The following is a 19,584-nucleotide window of genomic DNA, read 5'->3' on the forward strand; positions in this document are numbered from 1 at the left end:
CATATTATGACCACTAAAGGGGCAGAATGACAAACTTGAAGCAAAGAGCCTTTATACGTGTATTTATACAGTACGGAAGCAAAGCACACAGAATTCTCTGATTATGCCGCTGAGACGTATTGACTTGGAAAGTGACCTTTGACCTCCCTGCCAGGCACCAAGGTGACTTGTAAAGGAGGCCACGCTGAGCGGATCTTCGTGGTGGAGTTCAGACCGGACTCTGACACCCAGTTTGTGTCGGTGGGAATCAAACACATCAAGTTCTGGACTCTGGTCGGCGGTTCGCTCGTGTACAAGAAAGGAGTGATCGGCTCGGTGGAGGACGGCCGCATGCAGACCATGCTGTCTGTCGCCTTCGGTGCTGTAAGATAAAACCTGTAGCTGTGACTCACCTTCTACAATAAGATACACGAATCTGTGCTAAGTAAGTGTTCGTCTCCAGAGCAACCTGACGTTCACCGGCGCCATAAACGGAGACGTGTACGTGTGGAGGGAGCACTTCCTGATCCGAGTGGTGGCGAAGGCGCACAGCGGTCCGGTCTTCACCATGTACACCACCCTGAGGGACGGACTCATCGTCACCGGAGGGAAGGAACGGCCGTGAGTACCCGAGAACAGCCACAAACCAGGGTCTCCTTCATATTCACACAACGTTCACTCAGCCTTTCAGCACATCGCTCGTGGTCACTTCTGATCTACAATCCTGAGGCAGCGGACTTGGTTTAGTTTATCTGGATCCACATGGTTGAGGCAGCTAATGTTCTGGCAGCATGGGAGCCCTTTGAATGTGATTGGCTCACCACTCTTATGATAAATAGGGAAGCAGTTCATTAAGAGCTATGAAAATAAAGCCATGATGTCTGTGGGTGTATGTGACAGGACTAAAGAGGGCGGCGCTGTGAAGCTGTGGGATCAGGAGATGAAGCGCTGCAGAGCGTTTCAGCTGGAGACCGGACAGCCGGTGGAGAACGTCCGATCCGTCTGCAGAGGGAAGGTACGACGCAGATCACATTATAAAGAACTGATGAAGCATAAACGCACAAAGGCCTCAGTCAGTGGCAACAACCACTGCAATGTGACGGGTAAATGGAGATTAAATAGTACATAATGCAATTTACCTGGATTAACATTTAGTTTTGTCTGCACAACATCTACTTAATGTGCTCAAAGGGACTTCTGAGTAGTTTCAATAGTTCTTTGGGTACACTGAATGATACAATTTAGAGATTTCTTCTCAAAATAAAGTGGTTTGTAAAGGGGAAATGAATTTGTCAGTTGAAGGCAGGATGATCTTTAATCTTGTTACTTAAACAACAATCCCAAACCGTCGGTCTCTTCTCTTTGGTCCCTGATGATCCAGGGTAAAATCCTGGTGGGCACCAAAGATGGTGAGATCATAGAGGTTGGAGAAAAGAACGCCGCCTCCAACACCATGATTAACGGACACACTCAGGGAGGGATCTGGGGTTTGGCAACTCACCCTTTCAAAGACGTCTTCATCTCGGCCAGCGACGACGGGACCATCCGGATATGGGACCTGGCTGATAAGGTAGCGGTCTCAAGGCTGAAGGGGAGCCCTGGATTGAGGATGTGGGTTCAACATTTTAACCAACTCCTCATTTGCTCTGTTTTCTGTGTTTAGAAACTTCTGAACAAGGTGAGTTTGGGTCATCCTGCCAAGTGCACCTCCTACAGTCCCAACGGAGAGATGGTTTCCATCGGTATGGAGAACGGAGAGTTCATAGTCCTGCTGGTCAACTCCCTCACCGTCTGGGGCAAGAAGAGAGACCGCAGCGTCGCCATCCAGGACATACGGTACCACGTCAGTCTTCAACAGACATCAGGATCGTTAACACCTCTGTGTTGAACCTTAATCATCAACATATGTCTTTGGGGTCTTCTTGTGGTTCAGGTTCAGTCCAGACAACCGATTCTTGGCGGTGGGTTCGGTTGAGAGCGCCGTGGATTTCTACGACCTTTCTCTGGGACCGTCCCTGAACAGGATCGGCTACTGTAAGGACATCCCTGGCTCCGTCATCCAGATCGACTTCTCTGCTGACAGCAAACATATCCAGGTTAGAAAAGACTAAAAACACAAGTTTATTGGCTTAGTTTAGTCAGGAGCAAATCCAGGTTTGGTGCTGTGACCTCTGACCTTTTTAAAACCAGCTCTTTTAGTAGGTAGGATAAAGCAACATTGGCTCAATGAAAACCTTTTATGAGAGCATCAAACATCAGTGAACGGACTAAAACGTGAAACCCTTCTTCTCCACCACAGGTGTCCACCAGCACCTACACTCGGCAGGTTCATGAAGTTCCCTCAGGGAAGATTGTCACAGAGCAGTCTGTATTTGAGAGGATCACCTGGGCTACCTGGACCAGGTGAGGCTGGCTGTGAGAGCTCGTATACTCTATGATGTGTTTAGGGAACATGCTCTACGGTGTCAGAAACATGCTGTGGGGTCTAAGGAACAAACTGAAGATCAGAGGGAATGAATCGTAGATCTGAGGGACCTAACTGGGATATCTAGGAAACACACTTTAGAGCTTAGGGAACTAAATATAGATCCTTTGACCCTGTAGAGCTCTGGAACACTCTGGAGTGGTGAAACATATTGAACTTTATCTATCCAGGAGATTAAAAATGTATTTCACAGGAGTGTCCTGAACGTACTGGAGAGCCCAGAGGAAACCACCGTAGAGCTTTTGGGATTTACTGTATACCTTAGGGACTAATGAGGGAACTATACCATGCAGGCAAAGTAACATAATGTAGAGCTTAGGGAAGCAGAATATACTGTTAAACATTGTGGGGCTAAGAATCCCTCTGTAGGGACCTTAGGGAACACGCCTTAAGGCTTAGGGAACATAAAGATAAGAGATGAGGCTGTTGGGTCCCACATTGACCTCCGTGTTGCTTGTTCTTGTTTTGTTTTCCCAGCATCCTCGGGGACGAGGTTCTGGGGGTTTGGCCTCGTAACACGGAGAAGGCCGACGTTAACTGTGCGTGTGTTTCACACGCCGGCATCAACCTGGTGACCGGAGACGACTTCGGCCTCATCAAGCTCTTCGATTTCCCGTGCTCCGAAAAATTTGTAAGTCAACTCGGTACGACGATGAGTTCTCTTGTCGATGTCCGTCGGGTCGCTTCGTCTCCTCTTCATCACCTCCTCTTCATCACCTCCTCTTTCCTCTCTCTGATGTGTCCACAGGCGAAACACAAGCGGTACTTCGGTCACTCCGCTCACGTCACAAACGTTCGCTTCTCCTGTGACGATAAGTTCGTCATCAGCGCCGGAGGCAGCGACTGCAGGTGAGTTCACTTCAGACCGACTGGAGTCTGACCACAAAGAAGAGTAACGTCCATTCACTCTTTGTGTCCATTTATTCTTTATCGTTCAATAAAGCTGTTAATGATTTAACATCAAATACACAGTAAAGAATACGTGATCAACATATTCAGTCTCAAAAGCTCCCACAACGTTCTCATCCTCGTCTTCATCATAAATCAACTCCACACTTACAAACCTTTTCAAACTTTTCCTTTGTTTTCCTTTTAACAGGTAGATGTGAGCGTGCATGTGAGCGTGCACGTGAGCGTAATAGGAACTTTTCCCACAACAAATATATGAACATACATATCTGATGAAACTGACGTTTATGAAGATCAGAGGATGTGTTTGTGTTTATTAACCAGACGGTGATGAATCTTCAACAACTGAACAATATTCTGAATAATCACATTTCTGTTTCTTCCACAGTTTGTTTGTGTGGAAATGTCAGTGAGATCCTGAAAGACCACCCGAGTCCTCCATCAGAGTCTCTACTTCCTCTTCTACTTCCTCTTCTTCTTCTTCTTCTTCTTCCTCTTCCTCTTCCTCCTGTGATGCTGCAGTCTGCGGACTCTTCAGCCCTTTAACTGAAACCACTCTGGACAGGAAGTGATGAACATGTGAGCGTTTCGGTCTGCTGACAGACTCACGGGGATCAAACCTGTGACGCTCCGTCCTGACGGTCCTGTATTTCATTGTGACGTAGTTCTTCTTGTGCATTCGGTGGTTTAGGGTTCAGGTCTCTGTGTCGTTAAATGTTAAAGAAAACACGGAGGAGTGTGTTTGTAGTTTTTGTAGTTTGTAGTTTAGCCGCTTTGAAGGAAGTCGTATCTGTTTCATGTCGCTCGGTTCTGTTTGTCAGATGTGCCTTTTACACAAACTCTGACCAAACATTTGATACAACTTTATTGATAATCGTGGTGCTATGACACGTGATCATTTAGGGCTTTTTACAGAGACGGATGAGGAACTCTGTCGTCGTATGTTTTGTATCTCGTACTGTTGATGATGATGATGATGATGATGATGATGATGTTCTATGTTTCTGCACTGAGAACAAACATGAAGTAGAAAAAATAGAAAAAAGATGATTTCAGTGTAAAAGTTTATTAAAAAAAGTAAAGTAATTCTACCTCAAAATACAATAAAGTGAAACTTAATTTAAAAAACAATATTTAAGGTAGAAACTTAAAATAGAACGGAGACTTTAGAACCTTTTCTGTCCACATGGTGGCGCTGTGTCGTCTCTACTTACTGAGTCCTGTAGAAATCAAACTGAATGTTCTTTAACATCGAGGATCTAAAGAGAGAAACCAACGGAATGCTGATCTCTATTCTATAAGGAACCGTTCTATGAGGAACTGTTCCGTAAGAAACTGCTCTGTATGGAACCGTTCTGTGAAGAACTGTTCTGTAATCAACGGTTCTATATGCAAGTGTTCCAAAAGGAACTGTTCTCTAATAAACGGTTGTATATAGAACTGTTCTTTAAAGAAGTGCTCTATAAGGAACCCGTGGAACACCACAACATTATTACTTGTATTCTGGTGTCAAACATGATCCAGCATGTTGGTTCTTACATTTAGTTATATTCAGTCTGGTTCCGTTAAACATGATGAATCTGTTTCTGGAGCTACAGATCAACAGAACACTGACGCAGAACACTGATACTCTAAATGTTTATTTCTTAAACCTTTTTTTATTAATGACACCCAGACGATTTGAATTAAAGAACTGAATACTGAGATAAAGAACAAGAACAAGTCTTGTTCTGTTTTAAAGGGTAACCAGGACAAAAGGAACCCACAGTTCTATGGAGAACTAGCAGCCTCAGTCAGAACAGAAACATTTAGGAGTTTAATAAATGAGTTAAGAATTGTTGAGTGTCGTCTGAATGAATTATAGCACAAAGTTCCTGTTGGAACAGGTGACAGAACTTTATTAAAGTTATCGAGTAAACAAACACGAGTCGTCTCCGTTCCTTTGATCATGTGATGAAGTCGTGTCAGACCTCATCACCTGTGGAGTTCCACAGGGTTCCGTGTTGGGTCCCATGTTTTTCTACGTGAACGTACTTAAAGTTAAGTTGAGGTAAATCTGAAGGTAACCATAGCAACAGGTTAAACAGCAGACACCATTTATAACAAACCTCCGGTTCTGTTATTGACTCTATGTTGTGAACTGAAGAATATTGAACCATAAAAAGATTATACCGTCCTGAAGAAGAATAATCAATAATCTGTACGATAATCAACAATAAACACAACAATACAACTACTTCAGGATCAGACTACAGTCACCTGTGGACCAGCGCTGAGACCCGAGAAGAAGAAGATCCACTTAGAGCTCTGGACTACGTTGAAGGCTGGAGGTCTATGGACTCTACCAGCTCTGCTGGAGGACCTGGACCTCTGGGACCAGTGAGGTCTGGATCAATGGACTCAGTTTAAAGGACCTGGTTCTGATGTGTCTGCAGCTGATCTGCTACGATGGACACAAAGGGGGTCAGAAGGATCAGGGTTTCTGAGTGGACCAGGAAGCTCCTCAGAGGTTCACAGGACGCTGACCAACATCTGGACCTGGACTGGAGGTCCACTACAGCAGTGGTTCTTAACCAAGGGGCCGCGGCCCACGATTGGGCCGCAAGCGCCACCTAGAGGGCCGCAAAGGTTATCAATTGAAGACACCAGAGATATTACTGTTATCCATTAGATGCAGTATAGCTTCCCACCACTTGGTGGCGGTAACGTGTCAGTCAGTTTAACGAGCTCCAGTAAGTCAGCCAGGCGAAACTTATGGAGAAGTATTTTAAATGAAGAAAGTGGTGCCAAACCCCTGCAAAAGTACAATCCTGACTTCATTAAGTACGGCTTTGTGAATAATGAGGCAGAGCCGAGAGCCCAGTGTGTGGCACGAAGTAAGAGACCGTTCACCAGGATATGAGTGAGATGATCGGAGAAGAAGCTGCTGACCATCCCACTCTCAAACGACACTGAGTCACCGTATCGGGGACATGGCCTCAGACATACAGCACCAGCTTCTGGAAAGAATCAAAAGTAGCCCATTTCTCTCTTTGCAACCAGACGAGTCCACTGATGTCACGAATGCTGCTCTGCTGCTGGTTTTTGTTCGCTATCACTGGGACAGTAGTTTGCACGAAGACGTACTGTTTTGTGGAGAGCTACCAACACGAGCTATGGATGACTCCTTCACTGAGAACGGCCTGGACGGGCAGAACTGTGCTGGTGCAGTGATGGTGCAGCGTCACTGACTGGCAGGCATAACGGCGTCAGGCAGATACTTGATCGTGCACCAGAAGCTAAATGGACCCACTGTTTTCTCCACCGTGAAAGCCTTGCAGCAATGTGTCACCAGAGTTGCATGAGGTGATGGATGTAAGTGTGAAAACCATCAACTTCATTAAAAGTAGAGCTGTGGACTCCAGATGTTTTGCCAAGCTTTGTGAGGACATAGAAGCAGATCATGTCCAGCTGCTCTATCACAGTGAGGTGAGATGGCTCTCAAGAGGACTGGTCCTCAAGCGTTTGTTTGAACTGAGGAATGAGGTCTTCTCTTTTCTCTCTGAGAACAAATCTCCTCTGGCACATTACTATGCCAACACAGAATTCACAGCTAAGCTTGCCTCCTACCTCTGTGACATGTTTTCACTGCTGAACCAGCTGAACATCTCACTGCAAGGAAGAAACAGCAACATATTTGTTGTTGCAGACAAAGTTCAAGCTTTCAGGAGGAAACTTGCTTTGTGGACTAAGAGGGCCCAGGAAAAGAGGATGGACATGTTTCCACTTTTGTCTGACATGGAACTGGGCTCCTTCTGGATTGCTGTCTCAAAGGAGTCCCCATGTCTAGCACTGAGGGCTGTGAAACTTCGTCTCCCATTCACAACTACACACCTGTGTGAATCAGGGTTCTCCACTGTGGCCACAACTAAGACCAAAGCCCGAAACAGACTCAGAGCAACACTGGAGGTGAGGTCATATAGGTTATATATTTATATGTTATATCTCTCTGAGAGTGAGCCTTTCCCCCGTTCCACCCAGCGTCTGAGAGGCCCAAGTGTCTCATTAAGAGGTGAACATAAAAAGGTAGTTGTGACTGTTGATATTGTTCATTATATCTAAATAAATGTCTTTGTAATGATCACATTGCATCATGTCATTTATTTGACAGGGTTTTTGCTTGTTAAACTGTAAGAGGATTTGATTTAGTTATTGAATACAAATCAAACCAAGAGTGAGATCAATTAGTTAAACCAATACAGTGTTAATGTTTGAATGGGCCCCGGGCCACTTTGTACTTGAAAAGTTGGGCCCCGAGGTCAAAAAGGTTAAGAACCCCTGCTCTACAGGGTTTAACACAGAAACTAGGAGACAACGTTTCGTTATAGACAATCAAAGATGGCTGACTGAGGCTGAGGAGACACGGAGACCCATCTGATGATTCACTGACTATTCACAGCTACTCATTAAATACTTTAAAATACTCCTTTAATACTCATTAGATACTCCTTTAATACTCATTAAATACTTTAAAATACTCCTTTAATACTCATTAGATACTCCTTTAATACTCATTAAATACTTTAAAATACTCCTTTAATACTCATTAGATACTCCTTTAATACTCATTAAATACTTTAAAATACTCCTTTAATACTCATTAGATACTCCTTTAATAATTAAATACTTTAAAATACAATACTATTAATACTCCTTTAATACTAATTAAATACTCCTTTAATACTCATTAAAATACTCATTAGATACTCCTTAATTAAATACTTTAAAATACTCCTTTAATACTCATTAGATACTCTTAAAGTTTGGGGAGAGTAAAACTAAACTACACATCACTAGAAATGTCTTAATCTGTTTTTAAACGTGTAGATCTTCAGGGTCAGACTAAGATGAAAAGATCTCCATCCAGTCAGGAAGAAGCAGGTGTACTAAGATGAAAGGGGGCGCTGTGTCTCCATCCTGTAGTCCGGACCAGCAGGGGCGCTGTGTCTCGGTCCTGTAGCCTCCGGACCAGCAGGGGGCGCTGTGTCTCGGTCCTGTAGCCTCCGGACCAGCAGGGGGCGCTGTGTCTCGGTCCTGTAGCCTCCGGACCAGCAGGGGGCGCTGTGTCTCGGGTAGTCCAGCTGTCATGGCGGCGCCCTGTGGGACGTTTACCTCACGGAGACACTGACACCAGATGAGTTTATCCAGGATGAGCTGAGAGGAGACCCACGTGACTGACAGGTGAGACGGACCCACGTGACTGACAGGTGAGACGGACACACGTGACTGACAGGTGAGACGGACACACCTGTCAGCTGTACCTGTCGCGCTCACTTTACAGGACAAACTAAAGCTTCTCGTGTTTCCGGTCGTTGCTCTCGTGAGCTCGAGCGGCTCAGAGTCAGTGTTCAGACCAGCAGGTAGACCAGCACCAGCAGGTAGACCAGTAGACCAGCAGGTAGACCAGCAGGTAGACCAGTAGACCAGCAGGTAGACCAGCAGACCAGCAGGTAGACCAGCAGACCAGCAGGTAGACCAGTAGACCAGCAGGTAGACCAGCAGGTAGACCAGCAGACCAGCAGGTAGACCAGCAGGTAGACCAGCAGGTAGACCAGGTAGACCAGCAGGTAGACCAGTAGACCAGCAGGTAGAGACCAGCAGGTAGACCAGCAGACCAGCAGGTAGACCAGCAGACCAGCAGGTAGACCAGACCAGCCAGCAGGTAGACCAGCAGGTAGACCAGCAGGTAGACCAGCAGGTAGACCAGTAGACCAGCAGGTAGACCAGCAGGTAGACCAGTAGACCAGCAGGTAGACCAGCAGGTAGACCAGCAGACCAGCAGGTAGACCAGTAGACCAGCAGGTAGACCAGCAGGTAGACCAGCAGACCAGCAGGTAGACCAGCAGGTAGACCAGCAGGTCAACCAGGTAGACCAGCAGGTAGACCAGCAGGTCAACAGGTAGACCAGCAGGTAGACCAGCAGGTAGACCAGCAGGTAGACCAGTAGACCAGCAGGTCAACAGGTAAACAAACCTGAGCTAGGTTTTCTGAAAAGGTTCTGTTGATTAATTCGGCGTAGAAATAATCCACCAAGCATCTCTAATCTCAATTTAATGTCATTAAATGTCATTATTATTATTATTATTATCATTATTATTATTATTATTATTATTATAATCACTATTATTATCATTATTATTATTATCATTGTCACTATTATTATCATCACTATTATTTGTTATTATTATTATGACCAAACTCTGGTATTTGTTGTCACAATATCCATATTCAGTTATTGATACATTTTTGGGATTGATTGAATTCGATCAGCTGCTGTATAATAATACTAATAATTCTAATAATAATAAAGAAACAGAAATGAACCAATCAGCTGGACGTATCACTTCCTGTGTTTTATTTTGAAACATGACTCTTGGTATCATGTTTCCTTTTTAAAAAGTCGCTCTAGAACATTATCTTAAAGATTCACATGTTTGGGTTTCTTTGTTCATCCGAGGACCAATCAGAACGAGCCTCACTGTTCTCCACCTGTCCGTCTGCAGCTATGAACGTGATGTCATCAGTGATGCGGGGCGCCCGGCGGCTCGTCCACGCCGACCCGGCTCTGCTCAGCAACTTCCTGTCTCTGCCCCTCCTCTGTCCAGCTCGAAGCTCCGCCCCCCTGCTCACCTGTCTACAGAACAGGAAGTTCGCCTCCAAACAGGTGAGTCTGCTAGTGATGTCACCGCCTGTTTCAACACATAAATATAATATTTAAACATGTAAACATACAAGATGTTGTGACATGTCTTCAGGTCAAAGGTCAGAGGAAAGATCAGAAGAACCAGAAGGTCAAAGTTAAGGTGGACAAACAGGAAGTGGAGATCAGACAGAGGATGACGGTGGCGTCTCTCGCTGAGGCCATGAACAAAGACTTTGGTAAGATGCGATCTGCAGAGAGAAACCTTTCTGTGTTCAGATCAATAAAGTTTATTCAATGTGTTTCAGGCTTTGTAGAATAAAGTTTATTCAATCTGTTTAAGTCTTTGTAGAATAAAGTTGTTTTCTGGCCTTAGATCACGTCTTGGAGGCTCTGCTGAACACCTCTGTGGATCTGGACTCTCTGGAGCCGGACTCGGTTCTGGAGGAGAGGTGGATTAAGGAGGTGGTGACTCGATCAGGGATGAAGTTCAAATGGGCCAAACTGAGTGAGAGCAGAGAGAGACCCAACAGGGACGTCCACAGGAAGTACGCAGACAGGAAGTCCACTTTTACATCACATGAGTTTACCTGATGTTCATTCACATTGTTTCTACTGCGAGCACATTACTATCACACCGACCAATCACAAAAGGACTACAAATAATAATTAATTCATGAAGCACTTCGAAACAAAAAGTAAATGAAATAATACCAGAGTGAATTTTAAAATAATAAAGAACAAATTAAAAACCAATAAAATGATAAACTTTTGGCTATAAACAGTTGGACCCACATGTGGACATCCCACTGGTTCTGGTCCTGAACTCCCGTAGAGGAGCTGGACTCTCACTTTAGACTCTAAAGAACTGTTTCCTTCGGTGGTTTTTACATAAAGTTGTTAAATTAATATATCGATAATCTTTTTAACGCTTCCACGGTTTCTTCTTTGACTTGAGAACAAATGTCTCGGTTTCTGTTTCTGTGACATCTGAGCTCTGACCCCTGATCCTTTCAGACCTCCAGCAGACCCGTCTCTCCTGGCGCCGCGCCCCCCCGTGGTCACCATCATGGGTCACGTGGATCACGGTAAGACCACCCTGCTGGACAGTTTGAGGAAGAGCCAGATCGTCTCCACGGAGGCCGGAGGCATCACTCAGCACATCGGAGCCTTTCTAGGTAACGCTCACCTGCTTTCACTCAACTTTATTGACAAAAGTGTTTGTTGTTTTTCTGAAGTGTCTGAACAAACCAGGCTGCTGGGTTTTTTCTTCCAGTCCAGCTACCTACAGGTGAGAAGATCACCTTCCTGGACACTCCAGGTCACGCTGCCTTCTCCTCGATGAGGGCCCGCGGAGCCAACGCCACCGACATCGTGGTCCTGGTGGTGGCGGCCGACGACGGCGTCATGAACCAGACGGTCGAGTCCATCCAGCACGCCAGGAGGGCCAAAGGTATGAGCTCCACCTGGCAGTCATGACTGAGGGCTGTTTTTAATGGGTTTCTATTTTGTTTTAACTCTGTTTCTACTGTGTTTGTATCCTGTTTCCTCTGTGTTTGTATCCTGTTTCCTCTGTGTTTGTATCCTGTTTCCTCTGTGTTTGTACCCTGTTTCCTCTGTGTTTGTACCCTGTTTCCTCTGTGTTTGTATCCTGTTTCCTCTGTGTTTGTACCCTGTTTCCTCTGTGTTTGTATCCTGTTTCCTCTGTGTTTGTATCCTGTTTCCTCTGTGTTTGTACCCTGTTTCCTCTGTGTTTGTATCCTGTTTCCTCTGTGTTTGTATCCTGTTTCCTCTGTGTTTGTATCCTGTTTCCTCTGTGTTTGTATCCTGTTTCCTCTGTGTTTGTATCCTGTTTCCTCTGTGTTTGTATCCTGTTTCCTCTGTGTTTGTATCCTGTTTCCTCTGTGTTTGTATCCTGTTTCCTCTGTGTTTGTACCCTGTTTCCTCTGTGTTTGTATCCTGTTTCCTCTGTGTTTGTATCCTGTTTCCTCTGTGTTTGTATCCTGTTTCCTCTGTGTTTGTATCCTGTTTCCTCTGTGTTTGTATCTGTGTTTGTATCCTGTTTCCTCTGTGTTTGTATCCTGTTTCCTCTGTGTTTGTACCCTGTTTCCTCTGTGTTTGTATCCTGTTTCCTCTGTGTTTGTACCCTGTTTCCTCTGTGTTTGTACCCTGTTTCCTCTGTGTTTGTACCCTGTTTCCTCTGTGTTTGTATCCTGTTTCCTCTGTGTTTGTATCCTGTTTCTACCGTGTTTGTGACCTGTTTCTACTCTCTGTTATGTTTCAGTTCCGATAATAGTGGCGGTGAATAAGTGCGATAAGCCTCAGGCCGACCCTCAGAGAGTCAAACATGAGCTTCTGGCTCACGATGTTGTCTGTGAGGAGTTTGGAGGAGACGTTCAGGCGATCCACGTCTCCGCTCTCAAGGTGAACGCACTAAACATTAATAAGATAAGATAAGATAATCCTTTATTAGTCCCACAGCGGGGAAATTTGCAGGCTTACAGCAGCGTAGAGTAAAGTGCACACAAGAGACAAAGTAAAAGAAAGACAAGATAAAAATAAAAATGAAATAAAAAAAGTATTATAAATAAGCAATAAAAAACAGTAGAAAATCAACAATAACTGAAATATTATATGTACAGACAGAAAAAACTATTAAAGCTATAATTGCACAGTGTATTAGTGTCATGTGTCATGTGGTCTGCTGGGAGCAGAGCTGGTTGTGCAGCCTGACAGCAGCAGGAAGGAAGGACCTGCAGTACCTCTCCTTCACCACCGGGGGTGAAGCAGCCGGTGGTGAAGGAGCTGCACAGAGCTGCCAGGGTGTCCTGCATGGGGGGGGAGGTGTTGTTCATCAGGGATGACAGCTTGGCCATCACCCTCCTGTCTCCCACCACCTCCACCGTATCCAGTGGACACCCAGCACACTGCTGGCCTTCCTGACAAGCTTGTTCAGTCTCTTCTTGTCGGCTGCTGAGATGCTGCTGCTCCAGCAGACCACTGCATAGAAGATGGCTGATGCCACCACAGAGTTGAAAAAGGTCCTCAGGACCTCAGTCTCCTCAGCAGATACAGTCTGCTCTGACCCTTTTTATACAGTGAATTTGCATGATTAGTCCAGTCCAGTTCATTGTTCAGGTGAACACCCAGGTACTTATAAGATTTCACAATCTCAATGAGGAGTTTAGTCCACTGTGGAGCCCCCTGCAGGCCGTCAGCAGCACTGTTCTGTGTGTATAAGCTGCATTCTCTCTGCTGTCCACCAGGGGGCGACTCCTCTGGTTGTATAGAAGTCTATGAGAAAATGACTCTACTTCTCTCTTGATTTATTCCCTCAGTAAACATTGTAAACATGAGTTTATGGTCTCAATCTCTAGTTTCAAGTCTTCTTCAATACAGCATGATGTTCATTTAGTAAATGATGCTCCAAAAACAAAGATGGCGACTGACAAAATGCCAAACTCAAGGCTTCAAAACATCAGTTCACAAACCAAAGGATGATGTCACAGTGTCCACGTCTGCTCCTTATTTACAGTCGATGTTTAAGGTGATGACATCATCGTTGTGGTTGTTGGTGTTTTTAGGGCGACAACCTGCTGGCTCTGGCCGAGGCCACGGTGGCGCTGGCGGAGGTCTTGGAGCTGAAGGCGGAGCCTAGCGGTGCCGTGGAGGGACTCATCATCGAGAGTCGTACCGACAAAGGCAGAGGGTGAGTCATCAGTGACCTCCAGAGACAATATGTAACTCTGGTTCTATTAGTTCTACATGACCTCCAGAGACAATATGTAACTCTGGTTCTAATATTCTACATGTAACTCTGGTTCTATGAGTTCTACATGACCTCCAGAGACAGTATGTAACTCTGGTTCTATGAGTTCTACATGACCTCCAGAGACAGTATGTAACTCTGGTTCTATGAGTTCTACATGACCTCCAGAGACAGTATGTAACTCTGGTTCTATGAGTTCTACATGACCTCCAGAGACAGTATGTAACTCTGGTTCTATGAGTTCTACATGACCTCCAGAGACAGTATGTAACTCTGGTTATACGAGTTCTACATGACCTCCAGAGACAGTATGTAACTCTGGTTCTACGAGTTCTACATGACCTCCAGAGACAGTATGTAACTCTGGTTAACTCTGGTTATACGAGTTCTACATGACCTCCAGAGACAGTATGTAACTCTGGTTATACGAGTTCTACATGACCTCCAGAGACAGTATGTAACTCTGGTTATACATGACCTCCAGAGACAGTATGTAACTCTGGTTATACGAGTTCTACATGACCTCCAGAGACAGTATGTAACTCTGGTTATACGAGTTCTACATGACCTCCAGAGACAGTATGTAACTCTGGTTACGAGTATGACCTCCAGAGACAGTATGTAACTCTGGTTATACGAGTTCTACATGACCTCCAGAGACAGTATGTAACTCTGGTTATATGAGTTCTACATGACCTCCAGAGACAGTATGTAACTCTGGATCTATGAGTTCTACATGACCTCCAGAGACAATATGTAACTCTGGTTATATGAGTTCTACATGACCTCCAGAGACAGTATGTAACTCTGGATCTATGAGTTCTACATGACCTCCAGAGACAGTATGTAACTCTGGATCTATGAGTTCTACATGACCTCCAGAGACAGTATGTAACTCTGGATCTATGACCTCCAGAGACAGTATGTAACTCTGGTTCTATGAGTTCTACATGACCTCCAGAGACAGTATGTAACTCTGGTTCTATGAGTTCTACATGACCTCCAGAGACAGTATGTAACTCTGGTTCTATGAGTTCTACATGACCTCCAGAGACAGTATGTAACTCTGGTTCTATGAGTTCTACATGACCTCCAGAGACAGTATGTAACTCTGGTTCTATGAGTTCTACATGACCTCCAGAGATAATATGTAACTCTGGTTCTTTGAGTTCTACATGACCTCCAGAGACAGTAAGTCAGGTTCTGTTCTGTCATGTGTCCCCTCAGTCCGGTAACGTCCGCCATCGTGCAGCGTGGGACGTTGAGGCGGGGATGTGTCCTGGTGGCGGGGAGGAGTTGGGCTAAAGTCCGTTTCCTGTTTGATGAGTATGGGCGGGCGGTGACGGAGGCCGGGCCGAGCACAGCGGTTGAGGTGGTCGGCTGGAAGGAGCTGCCATCAGCTGGAGAGATCATCCTGGAGGTCGAGTCTGAGGTGATTACAAAACCGGCGGTTCTTATATTGGTCACCAGTAAGTCTGTGGATTTCCTGCTGCTTCGTTACATTTAAACACACACAATCCTCTCCAGAGGTTATAGTTTACCTGTCCATGGGATAACCTGCTTGTTTTCATCACCAATCACCTGCTTCCGTCTGAGCCTCAGTGAATGAACCTTCAGTCTGTGTGTCGTCGAGCAGCAGCGAGCGAGGGAGGTGGTGGAGTGGAGGAGTTACGCGGAGGAGCAGGAGAAGCTGCAGGAGGAGCAGAGCGTCATCGAGCTCAAACAGAAGCTTCACCTGGAGGAGTACAGGAAGGAGAGGGAGGGGCTAACTCACCTGAGCTGGAGGCAGAGGAAGTCGGCTCTGTACCGAGCCAACAAGAACAAGTTCGCTGTGAGGCCGAGCGAGCGGATGCAGAGCGACGGGCCGAGCCTGCCGCTCATCATTAAAGGTACGCACACAGCCGCGCTCCGATTGGCTGCTCGCCCTGTGACATCACTCACAATCACCTGTTACTATTGCTAGCTTCAGTAAATACTTTTGTTTTATGAATTCAGCTGCATTCAAACACAAATAGCAGTCTCGTATTTTATATTTATAATTTACAATGAAACAATTTTCATAAGAAAGTAACAAATGAAATAAATAATTTGTTATTAGTTAATTACAATAAATACAAGAATAACATTCACAGTGAAGGTCTGAAGCAACGTGACGAGATCACTCAATTCTTCTCGTTTTGCTTCATGTTGCTGTTCACGCGTACATTTATTATTTGACCTTTGACATTAACCTCAATCTGTGGCGTCCACACTGACTGACCTTTGACCTGCAGGTGACGTGGACGGCTCGGTGGAGACCCTCCTCAACATCCTGGACAGCTACGACGCTCAGCGGCAGTGTCAGCTGGAAGTGCTTCACTTCGGCATCGGGGACGTTTCAGAGAACGACGTCAACATGGCCGACACATTCACAGGTAACGGCAGAGAGGAGGCGGGCTCAGAAACCCAGGAACCGGTTCTGACCGGGACTCCTCCTGAACTTCCCTGTTCCTCAACAGGTTCCGTTTACGGCTTCAACGTCGCAGCCAGCAAGTCCATCCAGCAGCTGGCGGCGAAGCGAGGCGTCCCGCTGAGGCTTCACACCGTCATCTACAGACTGATCGACGAGCTGAAGGTGGAGCTGAGCAGCAAACTGCCTCCACTGCTGTCGGAGAACATCGTCGGTGAGGAACCGTAGATCCGTCTGATAGAACCCTGCTGACACTCAGAGTCTCTGGATGTAGAAAGGTTCTCTACCAACAGCGGCTGAAGAAGAAGAGAAGAAATCAGCTGGAAGCTCAGATTTAGACAGGAACAGCTTCCTGTTTCAAGAGTTTCACAATAAAAGCAGTCTAGAACAAGCTGGAGTTAACTTTATCAAAGCTGTTCTTCAGACTTCACATAGAACCAGAAGGTTAGTCTGGAGTTAGTACTGCTGGAACATCAGCTGATCTCATCACAGGTTAAACCTCTTCAACCAGTATTGACTTATTGATAAGTGCACGTAATCAATAGATCTGTAAAGCACCACGTTATATCTGGTGTGATCCAGTCTCAGTGGACTAATGTGGTTCTACAGGGTTCTGCCGTCATGTGACACAAACTATTTCACATGTAAAACAACAGTTTATTATTCTGTTATCGAAGTAATTATTGAATGAAAGGAGAGAAGAAGAACTTCAGTATACAGCTGGTTACTAACAGTAGTACTTCATAGTACTTTCATCTGGTATTATTTAGGAATCATCAGACCCAGAAGAAAACACGACGCTGATGTTATCTTTTTATAAACTACAAATCAAAAGTCAATCTCAAACTATTTTGATATTGGGTGAAACTCTCTTTTCATGATGAGTCCTTCATGACAAAGGAAACAGGAAGTGGTTTGTCTCACCGGCGCTCTCTCTCCAGGTGAGGCGACGGTGCTCGCCATGTTTGACGTCTCCGTGGGGAAGAAGAAGGTTCCTGTCGCCGGCTGTCGGGTTCAGAAAGGTCAGCTGGACCGCCGGCTCAAGTTCAGACTGATCCGAGGCCGAGACACCGTCTGGGAGGGTGAGTCAGACCTGGACCTGGACTTATAACAGAGTCCTGGCCTACTGTTGGGACAGGAAGTAAAGCTGTGACCCACACACTCCTTATACTACGACTCTCCATGGGTTGACTTTCTGAATGACATACCGTATTTTCCGCACTATAGGGCGCACTGGATTATAAGGCGCACTGTCAATGAATGGTCTATTTTCGATCTTTTTTCATATATAAGGCGCTCCGGATTATAAGGCGCATTAAGCGAAACAAAACAGTCAGTCAGTCAAACTTCCTCCACTTCCTACCATTGATTCATTAATGTTGAATTCTCTCTCAGCTGCTCTATTCCCATGTTCTCCTGGTGACTGACAGCCTTGAGTGTGAAGTCCTTATACACACACACTGTATGTGATGGTGAACCTTATACACACACACTGTATGTGATGGTGAACCTTATACACACACACTGTAATGTGATGGTGAACCTTATACACACACACTGTATGTGATGGTGAACCTTATACACACACACTGTATGTGATGTGAACCTTATACACACACACTGTATGTGATGGTGAACCTTATACACACACACTGTATGTGATGGTGAACACACACACTATACACTGTATGTGATGGTGAACCTTATACACACACACTGTGATGGTGATTAAACACATGACAACACAGTGAAAATGGTGATGGTTTTGAACATACACACACACTGTATGTGATGGTGAACCTTATACACACACACTGTATGTGATGAAGTGAACCTTATACACACACACTTTGGGAGATGATACACACTGTAATGTGATGGTGAACCTTATACACACACACATGGAAGTAGGCACTGTATGTGATGGTGAAGCACAGTGTGTATTACTCCTGACTACGGTGGCCATGATGCTGCTGCGGTTTCTTTGTAGTTTATTAAGTCGTACTATGTAGTGATATATATATCTCTCTATCTATATATATATATATTGTAGTGACCACTCACTAGCAGGACAATATTGGTTAGAGTTCACAGCGAGCTAGCCTTGTTGACGTTATATTTACTTGTTAGGTTTATTCAACTACATTACCCATGAGCGTTAGCGGGTTGATGGGTTAATGATGTGTCAGAATGCAGAGTGTAAATAAAGCGTTTGTTTACTCCACAAGAAGCCTCTCAGCCTTTAGTTACACTGCTACAATATAACATGTGGACACAACACCGCCTCCAGGTCAGTAACAACCAGGACTAATCACATATAAAGCTCCGGGTTATAAGAAGCACTGTCGGTTTATGAGGAAAGTAAAGGCTTTTAAATGCGCCTTATAGTGCGGAACATACGGTACTATATATTACTAATATGACACACTATACTATGACATGAGCATATTTCTTTGTAGACAAATTTATTAGAAACAGAATCAACATGGAAAACAGCAATTTGACCAGTTCGGCATTTATAGATGTGTGGACATGTCCGGAGGAGGAAAACCAAAGGCAGACACTCCAACGAGGGAAACCCAGACGGGTCCTCTGACAAAGTCCTGTAAGACAGAGAAGAGCCAGCAAACAGAACCCGAGAGACCTAGTGGAGTCCAACATGCTGTACTATGAATGTTTTATGACCGTCTTTAATAACTGTTGTTGTGGGTCTGAACTGTCAGAACTGTGTACTGTAATGCTGCAGAGAACGCTTTGCATTCATAAACAAGACATCTGCTCTGTAGGGTTCACGTTAGTGTAACGGAGCATCGTGTTCTACCTCAACACTGCTGCAGGCTGTTGAGGTAGAAAGGGTTATGTTCTACCTCAACACTGCTGCAGGCTGTTGGATCGTTTGCTTCCTTTATTCCTGTTGAAGGTGCCACTAACTGAACAGAGTACCTGACGTTCCCTCGTTGTTCTCTCGTGTTCCTGCAGGTTCTCTGGCGACGTTGAAGCACCACAAAGACGAGGTGCAGACGGTGAAGTCGGGGATGGATTGCGGTCTGTCGGCCGACGGCAACGTGGACTTCAGGTCTGGTGACGTCATCGTCTGCTTCGAGGAGCTGGACGCCCCGCAGGTCACTTCCTGGGACCCCGGCTTCTAATACTGCTGACAGGAAGCTCAACAGGACGCTGACGTTCAAACAGACTCAACCGATGTAAAATGTAAATGTGATAATTTAACTTTGATGTAACATTTCTTTGTGTTTGGACATAAATCATCTTCAACATGACATCACTTCCTGTCGTACCTATAAGCCCAGCGGGGG

The 19,584-nt window shown here is 45.2% G+C and overlaps 2 protein-coding genes across 4 annotated transcripts in view; both read left to right on the forward strand.

The window, feature by feature from the left end:
• Window positions 1-5,281, forward strand: part of LOC129095795 (echinoderm microtubule-associated protein-like 6) — a 32,307-nt gene extending 27,026 nt beyond the window's left edge. Inside the window, 10 exon segments of the mRNA XM_054604354.1 lie at window positions 155-363; window positions 443-600; window positions 880-994; window positions 1,361-1,549; window positions 1,643-1,815; window positions 1,913-2,075; window positions 2,279-2,382; window positions 2,942-3,095; window positions 3,213-3,313; window positions 3,762-5,281. Of these exon segments, the coding sequence (XP_054460329.1) occupies window positions 155-363; window positions 443-600; window positions 880-994; window positions 1,361-1,549; window positions 1,643-1,815; window positions 1,913-2,075; window positions 2,279-2,382; window positions 2,942-3,095; window positions 3,213-3,313; window positions 3,762-3,786 (1,391 nt within the window). The 3' untranslated portion in view covers window positions 3,787-5,281.
• Window positions 5,282-8,496: 3,215 nt separating this feature from the next.
• Window positions 8,497-19,538, forward strand: mtif2 (mitochondrial translational initiation factor 2). 3 transcript variants are annotated; one of them, XM_054604518.1, is made up of 14 exons: window positions 8,497-8,645; window positions 9,916-10,076; window positions 10,168-10,291; window positions 10,429-10,600; window positions 11,070-11,230; window positions 11,329-11,505; window positions 12,337-12,476; window positions 13,637-13,761; window positions 15,049-15,253; window positions 15,458-15,710; window positions 16,095-16,235; window positions 16,320-16,484; window positions 17,212-17,352; window positions 19,250-19,538. In XM_054604518.1, the coding sequence occupies exons 2-14, from the start codon at window positions 9,918-9,920 to the stop codon at window positions 19,417-19,419; spliced, it is 2,133 nt and encodes a 710-aa protein (XP_054460493.1). In that variant the 5' UTR covers window positions 8,497-8,645; window positions 9,916-9,917; the 3' UTR covers window positions 19,420-19,538. The 3 variants fall into 3 exon arrangements, with proteins under 3 accessions (XP_054460493.1, XP_054460495.1, XP_054460492.1); XM_054604520.1 differs by having other exon boundaries at window positions 8,497-8,619; XM_054604517.1 differs by having other exon boundaries at window positions 8,497-8,593.
• The last annotated feature ends 46 nt before the right edge of the window (window positions 19,539-19,584 follow it).

This window comes from Anoplopoma fimbria, chromosome 9 (genome assembly GCF_027596085.1).
Source record: "Anoplopoma fimbria isolate UVic2021 breed Golden Eagle Sablefish chromosome 9, Afim_UVic_2022, whole genome shotgun sequence".
Lineage (NCBI taxonomy): Eukaryota > Metazoa > Chordata > Actinopteri > Perciformes > Anoplopomatidae > Anoplopoma > Anoplopoma fimbria.

Excerpts from the sequence above, each read along its gene's own strand:
- mtif2 (XM_054604518.1), top strand. The coding sequence starts at position 9,918 with ATGAACGTGATGTCATCAGTGATGCGGGGCGCCCGGCGGCTCGTCCAC. Across the intron at positions 10,601-11,069 it reads AACAGGGACGTCCACAGGAA|ACCTCCAGCAGACCCGTCTC; the intron begins GTACGCAGACAG and ends TGATCCTTTCAG. Across the intron at positions 15,711-16,094 it reads CCTGCCGCTCATCATTAAAG|GTGACGTGGACGGCTCGGTG; the intron begins GTACGCACACAG and ends TTTGACCTGCAG.